Here is a 13219-nt window from a genome sequence, read left to right as displayed (position 1 = left end):
GGAGAGAGGAACATCCCTCTTGAGAGATGAATCCATTAAGAGTACTTTGCCTTTTAATTAGCAGTGTAATTGCCAGGTGGCATTTTTCTTTAATGTATTTATTTACACAAGCGGTTTATATTTAGGGCCATATCTTGAATAAAGCAGAAGATGCCACAGGCCCACTTTTAGCATAGGCATGGCATGTTGGAATAGTCTTTACACTCCAGCAGCAGTTAAGTGAGTCACCACATACATACTGGTAGAGTCAGAGGAGCAAAGGCAATGCTGGGACTACTCATTAACCTAGGCATACTAATTACTTGCATTGTGTGCCTTTGGCCTAGGGGGGCTATGAGGGTCTGCATTTCCCTTCAGAAGCCTGTGTAAAGGGTTTTTTGTACATGCATATTGTGTCCAACAGAAATATATTGCTGGACATAGTCTGGTTTGGGGTTTCTGAAAAACATTTAAATATGTGTAATAGAACCTTATTAATGTTTTAAAGAAGTGAGTGTAGTGCAGAGATGAGCTGCAGGATTCAGGTCAGTGCCACACAAAGGTCTGCACTGCAGTTTATTAAGAATTTATGACCCTCCACTGCAGGGCACCTTATGAGAATTCCACCTAAGTGGGCTGGTAAACAAATAATGCTATGTAATTGAGATTTATAATGCAAATGTCTTAGCCCGTATGTAGCCCATAAATTTCTGCTCCTTGCCTGCTCCACTACCTTGAACACTTGCATGTACACATACAAACACGTGTTCATAAAATAAGGCCAGCATATTTAGAGAATGGGGACTTGCTTGTTGTGAGTGTTTGTTGTGCCAGCTTTATTCTCATGATGTATACTGACACAGAGTGTACTTTTCCAATTTGCATTCAATAAGTGGAGATTTATGGTGATCCATGGGCTGTGTTGCCGGTCACTGTCTAATCCCGTCTCTGGCCCTAGACGCTTTACTGTAGACAGGCTTGTAAATTGCCCACTGCAGTGGAGAGACGAAACAACCCTAAGATCCCACAGACAGCCAAATGCAGCTCACCCGTTTTGAAAGACATTTACCCTTCATTGTTATTTCTTTTAAAAAAAATTTTGGGACTTAAATAAGCTACCTTTTGTAAACAAAGAGCTCATAAATTTTAAGAATTTACCAGCCTTAATAGCATTAAGCCATTGAATATATTTTTCACTTAATGGTTTTTCTTCCAACCTGCAAATGCATATCTGAGGTTTTGGCACACTCAGGTTGGAAATATGACAAAAAGCTACCAGGGTCAAATGAGAGTCAGTGTATGACTTTCAAAGTTTAGAGTATAAATGATTTATCACAGCTGTTTGTACTTACCTATTCTGTAGATGCAATGTTGTCAGTTAACAAGTGCTACAGTGAAGTGTCTGACTGACAGGTGCAGCATGAACATTAAAAATTGAAGAGGGCTGTTTAATTTGTCCCTGTTACTTCTGAAGTCGCTCTTTTTGGCTTGCCCCCAGCTTGATTTTCTCCTGTCATACTCAAACTCTTTGTCTGCTTCAGATGTCACATTTTAATTCCCAAGTTTCAATGTGATTGAATCAGTCCCACGCAAATATGTCTTTTTAGCAGATGTGGTGAGCAGAGGAGAACTGGCTATTGTCTCCTGGTTTGAAATGGATCTTGATTGATACTGGTTGCCCATGGCAGATATATATTTTGCCACCAACAGTAATATAATCAACACCAGATGGTCGCAATCCAATAGCACATCTAAGCGGCACAATGTAGGATTTTGACCTTCAAATAATATTTCCAAGATTATTTTCATGATACATCAACTTACAACAGGGTGATTGGCAGCCCTGTCAAAGCCTGAGCAGGACTGCATCGCCTGCGTTGGCACTAAGTAACTTATGGTTTCAGGTCCATGCAAGGTTATAATAGTTCTCAGGAAAAAATAAATAAAACCAAAACAATAAACCCCTAGACTTGAGGTTTGATTCACTTAGATGAACTAACTCAACCCAATTAACTACATAACAAATCTTATGTTTAACTTGCATAGCCTTATGCCCAACATTGTAAACAAAAATAATTAAACATTTTATTTTGAATGAATGCGAAGGCTGTCTCAAATACAACCTTTCAAAATTAGCTGGCAGAGGAAAAAAATGAGTACACTTCATTTGAACCCAAAAGGCTATGCATGAAATAAATTAAAATTTTTGCTACAATTTTAGTTTGTTTTATAAACACACAATTCAGTTTCAGCAGTTTTACCAAACGCTAACATGCATACATACATTTTTAATTCACTTTACTCACAAACTTTGACTTTTCAGTCATTCTCACCATTTTATCCACTCCCACTGTTGTCACGTTTTAAAGTGCATTTAATATATTAAACATTTTCATGCAACGGTGTATTAATCTTGAACTGTCTACGCACTATAGCTTGGAGTCAATCATTTCCTGTCCCTGCAAAAGCCTTATCTCCTACTTCAGTTCCTGCCTAAAGGAACAGAATGGTCTTTCCAATGCTTTGTTCCCTGTATCTTCTTAAACGGTGCCATGGATCTCAGTCACAATATTTACCCACAGAACACTTAAATATATCCATATCCCTGCAACCCTCATGGCATTTTTAGGTATAATAGTAGATAAAGGTGCCCTGTGGCTTATTGTCCTGGAGGGTCTTTCCCAGGTTAGGCACAGTTAATTATCCATAACCCCTCTGCAACACATGCAGACATACAAATGTCTCCTTTTTCCCCCCCTCCCTCCCCTGTTAGATGTTTGATATGTCAGAGCAGTGATGCTGCATAATGCTCCCTGGTTTAAGGTTTTAGATTAGTTCTTCTCCCCTGGAGCTACATATAAAAATCCAGCCAAGACCACACACTCTAATTTTTCTGAATGAAGGTTTTGTTTGTTTGAGCTTGTGTTTTTCCTGGTCCAGCAGCACAATTTAATTGAGGTGATTTATAGTGTTGAGGCATGGTTGTGTTACATTACCTTACGTTACATTTTACTTTGTGTTGTACATTACCTTTGGTAATAAAGCCACAAGTTTATAATTTTAGTTGTCGATTTTCAGCTTAATTAAGAAAAACTTTGTTTTAAATCTAAATCTGAAATATAAATGGTAATTTTGTTAGATTTACATTCTCTGGCACTCTGTTTACCAACGAGAAAAAAGGAGAAAAAAAAACCTCCAAAGCAAAAATACTCAAAACTACCTCACTTAGATCTAAGAATATCAATTTTATCAAAAACACCCTTTGTGTTCGCTGCCTGTGACTCTCCCCAACAGGTTGCTGGCACATTAGAATGCTGCCATGTCAGTAAATATTGGAAATTGGCATATCCTCTGGGTGATGCGTCGTGAAAGGTCAGTGCTGGGCGTCAGAAGCTCAGTGGCTCTGCCTCTGGTCTGTTTAATGGAATTCAGTGGAACTGTGTGGCATTTCCAATGATGGGACCTGACCTTCCTGATCATCATTTATATCACTGACATTCGCCAGTATGTATCACAGTGAGATCCCTTTGTTCAACACCCTGTTGTGGAATTCTTGTAGCCTTATTTTGTCTTTTTTCTCTCTCTTGTCAGTATCGTATCTGTATGCTCAAAAGTTCAACACTGCAAATGCTGAGGAATGCAAAATGAAGAAACACTTCTATTCACTGAAAACTTAACTGAGGGTACATAAATAGTATATGAAACAAGATAGGTGGTATCTGCTGCTCAAAAATAAAAATAAACAAGGAAGAAATGATGCATCAGATCTGGGCCGAGCACTTTTAAATGTTTTTGTAGACTCTTGAAATCATTTGAAACATAGGGCAAGGTGGTAAATGTACTTAAATTGTTGTCTACATTGGATCAAGGAAAAATTGGTTTAATTGTTTGGGAGCATGCCAACATGAAAATATAATCAAACAGTGAAGTAGGGAGTAGGTGGATTCAGGAGTTGGGCCCAGAGGCAGCTGTTTGTCAGCTCAACATAATCTAGGAGGAAAATAAATAACTGAGTTTATCCAGGTATTTTCTAGGATATTGTCAGGGTGGCTGTCTGCCAGCTGAAGCTCTGCAGAAGCTATTGCCGGAGAATGGCTGTTACCATTGAACACAAGGAAAATCCATCTTTTGGAGTGTCCCAGACAGGTTCCAAACTGGAACCAAGTGGAATGAGCTTAAGGTTGTTCACACCAGATCCTAAGGCAATGTGGAGCATGTTACCTGCTAATATCAGACATGTGAAGAGAAATGTAGAAGCTAATTGGATAAAAAAAAAATACAAAAATGAAGCCTGACACTGTATGTAGGAGAGAAGGAAAATTAGCAAATGAAACTATTGATTTGCCACTATTTGTCACAGGTTTAGTAATCACTTAACTTTATTTTTCTGGGAAGGCACTTGAAGCCAGCAATGGGGGGACAAAAACAACTACACAGGAATCACTGACATTTCTACCTCTACCTATGGCCCCTTTTGAAAGTCAGTGACTCACCAATTCTATTAGTTTGCCTTGAAAAGGTATCCAGAGTTGTGTGATGAAGTCTCTAGTGCTCCTCCTTCTCTTTTGCAATCTTTCAGTCGTAGCTGACCAAGCGAGGTTAACAGACCCAATTCATAACTGGCCACACAGCATGTGAAGAAAGGCTGTATCATCAGGCTTGAGGGACATTTAACAGCAGCACTCAGACAAGAAAAATTACAGTGATTGACTCTTAATGGTTGAAGTCACTATTAGAAGAATGAATTGCTCAGTGGAAACAAGAGTGATGGCCCTGTTGTTTTCACATGAGCAAACTTAGTCCTGTGAAATGTAAATTACTTGTCTAAATAGTGACACTACACGCTATATGTGATCAGCATAACTTGGTTTTGATGTTTGTCCAGCGGAGAATATATTAATATAAAGTCGAGTACATTCCAACATTACCTGCCCCATTCAATAATTGTAGAGCTATTAATTATTCATATCCTATATGGTATATAAAGCAGGGACCCCTTAGTTTACTGACTAATACATGTGGTTTCAAGAAGCTTTGACGTTGTGTGGTGGAAGTAATCGGTAATGTAATTTAGCCTGTCTAACAAGCATCATATTGTTGTTTCAGTCTAGGGGCTTTAGTATGTGTAATCAACACAATCCAAGGTGTTCTTATCTCTTCTCTGTGCAACTTATGTATTCAGGTGTCACAGTCAGAGCGGCCTTACAGAGTTTCCTGAGTGTTAAGTGAAGCCAGCAGCTGAGCTGAGGTTGAGCACAAGTGATGCTTTCACAGTGCCCTGCTCTCAGCCGTCTGAATACTTCCCAAAGCCCTCATTAGCATGGCTGCTGCATTCAGCCTCATCCCAGGTCTTTGCTATTGCATGTGTGCATCTACACACACATGCACACACCCCCCTCGAATACAGTTGAATCCTCCTGTCTGCATCCCTTTCCCCAGTTGGATTTCTCCCTCTTATTTACTCCTGCATACTATTCCCCCTCTGGCTTTCTCTTCATCCTCATCTTTTTTCCCCCAACTACTTATTTTTCTCTGGTTCTTTCTTTTATTTCCCACCCCTACCCTCTTTCATTTTCTCCAGTCCCTCAGCCGTGCCGTGTATTAATTCTCTGCTGTATGATGAGCATCCCCTCCAGCTCCTTTTCCCTTCATCATTTCTTGCATACTTTTCTTTAACTTAAAGCCAAGATCGTTTTTATTAATATCACTGGACTAAAACAATCAGTAAAAAGAGACAGTAGCAACTGGTTTACTTGTTTTTTGTTTGTGTTGCTTTTTTAATTTGACTACATGAAGAAGGATGTGATACTAATAAATGTCTTTGCGTCATTATTAGGCCATAGTCTCGGTCTGTTGAACAATATATAGGAGTAAGCAGAGTCGTGCTGCCTGGGATGGTGTGTAAATGCATGCATGCATGGCTTGTTTGTCTGGAAGCGAGTGTGCTATATTCAGATGAGCGCTCCACACTCCCACCAGGGATACTGACACACTCAGCAGGATTAGACGCATCATAAGTCCTAGTCTGTTTGAAGTGTCCAAAAATTACTATCTCAAAGATGTTTTCTTGTCCTCTGTTTGCAAAACGAAAGAAAACAAGGCTTTCCTCACCATTTGTGTATTAGTGCATGTTAATTATTGCAATGGCTGTTATTGACAAATGAGGGGGGGGACATAATTGACATCCACTCCACATATTCAGACAAAATGACTCTTCATTTCACCAGGACACGTTCAAACACTCTGCACACTTGAGATCCACAGTATTGACTCTGTCAAAAACTTTTTGTCGAGATTACATCAATTAAATATTGGCTGCTATTACCTCCCATTCACCTTTTCCGTGCACTCAAAATTAACAGCTGCCAAATGACAACTTCTTCAGATAGCCATGCACCTGCCAGTGCCGGTGTCTTATTTAGGATTTTCTCTCGCTCACTCACTGACTTGGTCACTGTGGTGCTTTTTGCAGGTATGGACAGTTAAGTGATGTGAAACCCTGCCAGCCTCTCATTATCTACAACAGAGTCTGCCTGATCATTGCTGACATACCGTTTGTGTGTGACAGTTCATTTGGATCATCTTAAAATGCCTTGTCCCTGTCAGGGTGTTTACGTCCTCACTTGAAGAGCAGTTAAGGAGACTATTGTGGCCTAATTACTCTGCAGACAGGGGACTTGTTTAGCAAACTAGGAGAGGGATAGGAAATTGTGTTCCAAAGTAGAGCCCAGTCTAATTATAATGAGACGAAATAATTCAAAAAGATTGCCAAATTGAAATGAGATGCATTTGTGGAGCTCTTCACACATTGCCACTTTCAAGTTGGCTGAATAAGAATGTATTGGTCTTTGAAAGTTGATGGTTTTTTTATGGCTCAATCTATTTTGTTTTGTCTTCCTCACTGACCTTTGGCAGTATTCTTATTCGTCATTATAGAAATGAATGGGAGGCCTTTTTGAGTTTGAACTCAACTTCCGGCTCAAACATTTCTTGCCACACATTCTAATTTTCCGCTCATGACTTTGGGAGGCAGTCCAAACATTTTTGACACATCAGTGACAGTTGAAGTGATGATTTTGAACATGTTATAATTGTTTCAGTGCCATTTCAGGATGTGTTTCCTAAAAGATGCCACACAATTGTTTACATTTATTTGCCTCCTAACGGAATGTATTTAACACTGTGAAGACGAGTTATCAATCCACCACGTTGTAGTTCTACATTTGTCATGTTTGCTCTGAGCACGTCCCTTATGTTGGTGTCTGCCTGTCACACTGGTACCAACTCACCGTGATAAAGTGAGTCTGTAGAATCGCACAGATATTCAGATCGAGTAGTGCCAGCAAGTGAATAAGTGACACAGATGAAATTGTTGCAGGTAGAATGATAATAAACCCATCTTCTTCGTGCCTGTATGCTAACTGATGCAAACATCTTCCCCACAGTGTCCCGACTCCACCTGTAAGCAGGACCTGCATGCCTACCTGCAGCGTATCGCCCTGTATTGTCACCAGCTCAACATCTGCAGCAAGGTCAAGGCTGAGGTTCAGAACCTGGGAGGGGAGCTGGTTGTCTCTGGGGTAAGTTCAACTTGCACATTTTCCATTTACAGTCTTCATTATGCTAAAGCTTCACAGTAGCTAAAGAGTGTTGGGGCATTTTGAATGGGGTATTAAATCAAAGGAGTCTGTAAAATTGTTGTGATGACTGAATGTTGGTGGCGGTGATGTTGTTTTAAAGGTAGCAATGGGCCAATAAATGAGAGCAAGAGCTCTTAATATACACTGGAGGCTTAAAACATTCACGGAAAAGGAAAACATGTTATGTGTGGTTAGCACGTTGGTCTTCACTGAAGCTGTAATGAGACAAATCTTGCATTATGGTGAAAAATGATTTTTTTCCCTCACATTTTGTCTTTCGTTTCTAGTCTAGAAAGAATGCAGTGACTACTTAGTCTCATTATCTGGTGTTGTTCAAATAAAAAGACAATACAGAAGACTTAGTAGTGTTTGCTGTTGTCTGTGATGACTTAATGATTCATTCTCTGCGCTGTAATTTGCAGCTTATATTTTATCAAAGAATCAGATAAGAGAAATAATGGATTTCTCTGCTAATGTTGTTCAGTTGTTTTCCGAACCTTAAGATAACATTATAACCGGTCAGTGTTTGCAAACCTTTTAAGCATTATTTAACTACTTGCTTGCCAGTCAAATTAATGAAAATATATTCCCGTAGTGTACGAGTAGTTCCTCCGTCCTCTCTGTAGGGCAGAGAATGCTTCCAAAATATTCAGTCAAGTGTCACCAATGTCTCTGAGGCTATTAAACAGTGAAGATTAAATTAGTGTGACCTTTTTCTATATTCTGCGGGTTCTCACATCTGTATGTATGCCAGATAAACTCGGAAAGGTCGTTAATTCTTCAGTACAACACTTAAGTTTCGGTTTTCCCCTGGAAAACTTTCACTACAAAACTGGGTGACATTAGAAGGACACTTGACAAAAATTCAAAAAGGATGAAAAGTGAAAACCAGAAGAAAAAACATTGCACAAGACTAACTGTTTCTCCGCTCTTTTGTCACGTCTCCTCAATGTAAACAGTTGGACAGTGCCATGTCACTCATTCAGGCCGCAAAGAACCTGATGAACGCCGTCGTGTCCACTGTCAAGGCCTCGTACGTGGCGTCTACCAAGTACCAGAAGAGCAAAGGCATGGAGGCCCTCAACATGCCGGCTGTGTCATGGAGGATGAGAGCTCCGGAGAAGAAGCCTCTGGTGAAGAGAGAGAAGCACGACGATGGCCAGACCAACAGAGTCAAAAGGTCCTCACACAAGAAACACATCAACCCCGTGCAGGCTCTGAGCGAGTTTAAAGCCATGGATAGCATCTAGACTCGCACGCTTTTTTCATGAAAGAGTAGAGAAAATATGGATCAGTGAGTTTCAATATAGAATGAGCTTGTCGGTCTTTCAGAGATAAAGGTTTTAACATTTACTCTATCTTTGCATAGACAGCTTATTTGTTTTGACCAATTATATTCCTAATTTTTTATTCCACAAGTTCAGATGTGCTTTTGTCTGTACTGATAGCCGTCTCTTATCTGGAAAATACAGTTAGAGGGAAATCAACTGGACAGAGGCATTTTATATATTTTTCCTTTCTGTCTGTCGTGTTTGTGGGAGGAAGAGGAGTTAATTTCATAGATGATATAAGAAGTAATTCCAAGAGGCTTTTCCATCATACCTCGTTCTAACCAGTTTTATAGTAATACTACGGGGTCTTTGGTTATTTACACTAAAAATGTTTGATTATGGCAAAGTACTGTTTGTTCTGCTAGTATCAACTATGCAAAATCTTATTTTAACTCGAGCATTAATCATAGTTTATTTGGCTGTGCAGGGCTAACTGCTAAGATGTAATTGTGTTGGTTCAACCTTTAAAGAACCAAAGACAATATATCTCAGTGTGTGCTCACGTTTTTCTATCTTTATATATTTTTATGCCTCAGTCAAAAAAGATTTAAACCAACTATAAACCCTATTTTCAATGCTGTTTAACTGATGATTTCTGTCCATGTAAACATTTGGACTGCTCAATGTAATTTCTTTATAATTTAATCATCTCACATGGTTATTATTATTATTATTTTTTATTATTATTATTTTGTGCATGTTCACATGATGCAGCAAACCAAAGGTGACCGTAATCTTCCCAGCCTTCTGTTTTGTTACATGACTGGAACATGTGCTTAATCTAAGTAAACCTAAGGCACACAATTCTACCTAGTCAAGCTTTGTGCAGTCTGGGGAAAAACCACTGGGCTAAAAACAAAACCCGACTTGGACCCAGTGTTTTCTCCAGCTCTCCAATGCAGAAAGCTTCATTAAATATCAATAAGACCAAACACTTCCGCTGTCTAAGGATGTGTCCAAATCAAGGGATCAATTTGTTTTCACCACTCAGCTCTGTGGTAGATGAGGGGGAGGAGGGGGATTTCACTGAAAGATTTTGTTTCGTCATGCGCCATCTAAAACAAGAAACAAACAAACAAACAAACCCAGAAACAAGTTGCCAGGCGCTGGAGCTTTAAAGTGAAACAGGAAAAGTTTTATTTTCTTCAGGTAATGACTGTGGGATGGTCACTCCCTGCAGCTGGTCCAGTCAGCATTCTGCTGCATTTGTGGTGCATTGGTGTACAGCGAGGCTTTGAAATCCTGCTGCTTTCAACTCGGGGCTGAATCTTCGACTCATTTGACATCTGTGAACTACAGCAGGGAGGGCTTGTGTGGTTATTTGATAGATGGATGTTTTTTATTACTGTAGAACTGAGCGTTTTGAGAGTATTATCAGTATGTTTTTTTCCTCACAGTTCGTCTTTTGCTGTACTAGTTTGAATTTGAATCTGGTGTGATATCAAACTACTTTGCTGTGGATTTTTTTTTTGTTCTTGAGAGCTGACTTATTAGTGCACACGTTTCTTATGCTCATGTGCCTGCTTTATATCTTAATAAACATTTGAAACTAAAGGGCTTTTTTCATTTCTTTATATGTACTGCAAACCAAACTAATGTTTTTTTTCCCACTACACTTGCACAGTGAAAGCCCTAAAGAGTCATTTTCGCCCCATGTACAGTATGTAACACAGGTTTTTCAACCCCAGATATGCTGCTGTGCATTATTAAAGGCAGTATATTGTGCATACATGCTTCCCATGGAGTCTGTATTACTAACTTGAGGTTGATCAGTCTGGTGGCTCTACTTGTTGTAGATTGTTTTTTGCCAGACAAAAAAGTGCAGCATTCAACCTTAAATGCTTCCTTCTGGTGGTTTTTCTTCAACAATAACCTGTGAAGAAATGTAAGCTAAGATTTTAAGTACACTGTGGGAAGATAAATGCATCTGAAAGCAACATATTTTAGAATGAAGGGTCTATTTTTCCCCAAAGTACTCCAGTAATCTCACATCGGGGTCTGAGTCATCACTGTGAACACTGAGAAGACAAATTCACCTCTTCATATTTTTACACAAATCAGTTTAGGTACCACCCTTTTGCAGAGATGATTTTGATTTATTGTTTATTAGGGTAAATCGACCTTACCAAATGTATTTAAGAATAACTTTGAACCAGCAGAAAGTGGATGGGAAACACAGGAGAACTCTCAAAGGCTGCATCATTTTAGGATATAGTACAGAGTTTTACATGGAGGATATTGTTGCAGCATGATTATTGTCGACTTTATCACTTTTATTTATGCACAAATTAAATGTTTACTAGAGGAATGCTACAATATCCCTGGGTCATAACCAATGGGCAACCTACCATGGCAATTACTACCCACTGGTTTGTGAACTGCTGCTTTGACACAGTATGGCCAGCACACGGTTCAAAAATAAAAAAATAAATAGAAGCATCACTCCATACATTAACACAATGTATATATAGCAAGTTTATGGAAGTTACAGTAACAGGGCCAGTCATTCACGTGGGTTTATTAATAAAAATGTAATGCCCTACCCATAATTATGTTTGTGTATAATTGCTTTAATCTTTAGCCTTAAAATTAGCCTGTTGTATGTACTTAAGGAAAGGGCCTTAATGCACATGGACTGCCATCTACAGCAGCACAAATGGACGTGGATGTGGGTTTTGTAGCGGATGCTCTGCACATCATAAATACCATAGACATAAATCTGGAGCATAAACCAATGAAGGAGAAGAAGGAAGTGACAAAGAGAGTGGGAGAGTTGTGCTAGTATGTAAACATTATATCTGGTATGTGAAGCTCTCTGACACACACACACACACAGTGAGTGGAGGAGTTCTCAGTCTCACACACTGGCCCACATATATATTTCAATTTAGACTTATACACAAAGACAGTATCCTTATTATTTTACAAATAGATTACATCAGTTTTTTTGTTTGTTTGTTCCCCCCCATAATATAATGCCATTGTTTTTATTGCAGAAAAGAGCAGTTAGAGTCATTCGTAAAGTTGCATTTCGAGAACATACCAACGGATTATTTAGCGAGTCAGGGTTATTGAGAGTTGAAGAGATAATAGAACTGCAGACATTATTAATGTTCAAAGGCAAAAACAAAGTATTGCCAGAGAACATGAAAAAGCTGTTTGTGTTTACCTCAGAAGATGGAACTCGCAGAGAATGTGTGTTTCTGTTTTGGAATCCTCAAGAGAATGATTTAAAGGGTTGTACAAATCTTTTTCAGTTTTTTTTTAAAAAAATAAAGAGAAACAAATGAAAAAGGATGTACTTGAAACTTAACTGGATATTTCTATTTGTTTTGTTTGAGTTTGTTAAAAAAACCAACTTAAATTTGTACTTTATGGCTTATTTTACTTTTATGTTGTTGTGATCAAGGGTGTAGCTGATGGTGTGGGTAACTGAAAAAGGAAAACCATTAAGATTCATTTCCTATGTTTGGGTAAGGGGCCGGTAAATAATAAGAATAAAATAATAATAATCATAAAAAGCGTATTATGAATATGTATCAATTTCACATTGTATTATTGTGCACTTCCATTAAAAGGAACACATAAATAAAGAATGCTGTTTATTTTTATCAGTTTGATCAAGACTCACCAAAATCACTCTGATTTTCATGTTGTTGTTTCCAGACAACATAAAATGTAATTATATTTGGGAGGGAGTGATTTGTATGAGGCATCCTTCATCTGAATACTATGAGACTAAGGGAGCATTTATGTGTATACAGCGTCAGCACAGGGTTATCATTCGTCTAACTGCTGAAAAAAACAGGTTTTTATTTACAGCATTTGACGGTATGTTCATATTGTCTCTTTTAAATGACACACAACAGCTTTAACAAAGACTTCAGGGTGTCTCAGTACTGGTCCTGGGGGCCCACTGATATTAACAAGCCATACATTTGAATCAGGTGTGTTGGAGCAGGGAAACTTCTAGAACATGCAGGGGGGCAGGGGGGCAGTGGGTCCCCAGGACCAGGATTGAGGAACCCTGCATTAAATGACCCATTAAATGCCATGTCATTGGCTGAGCTTGTATAATAATACCACTACATCCCCGAGGCTGACTCAGCTAAATGGAATGCAGGCATCATTAATGTAATCATCTACACCTGGGCCTCTCCTGTCCGCGTGTCCTCTCCATGCGTCTGCGAAGTAGCCCTCGACACTGAGTGAGGTGACTCCGCTTTAAATAGACGTTATTATTTGTCAGTGACCCACAAGTGTGACGAG

The 13219-nt window shown here is 39.0% G+C and overlaps 1 protein-coding gene across 2 annotated transcripts in view; it reads left to right on the top strand.

Moving 5' to 3' along the window:
* Positions 1 to 10504, top strand: part of ctnna1 (catenin (cadherin-associated protein), alpha 1) — a 72606-nt gene extending 62102 nt beyond the window's left edge. For both annotated transcript variants that reach the window (XM_058649202.1, XM_058649201.1), the window contains exons 17-18: positions 7425 to 7559; positions 8579 to 10504. In XM_058649202.1, the coding sequence (XP_058505185.1) occupies positions 7425 to 7559; positions 8579 to 8869 (426 nt within the window). In that variant the 3' untranslated portion in view covers positions 8870 to 10504. The remainder of the gene's footprint in view (positions 1 to 7424; positions 7560 to 8578) is intronic.
* The last annotated feature ends 2715 nt before the right edge of the window (positions 10505 to 13219 follow it).

Source organism: Solea solea, chromosome 14 (assembly GCF_958295425.1).
Source record: "Solea solea chromosome 14, fSolSol10.1, whole genome shotgun sequence".
NCBI classification, from domain to species: Eukaryota; Metazoa; Chordata; class Actinopteri; order Pleuronectiformes; family Soleidae; genus Solea; species Solea solea.
This window is presented reverse-complemented; position numbering and strand designations above follow the sequence as displayed.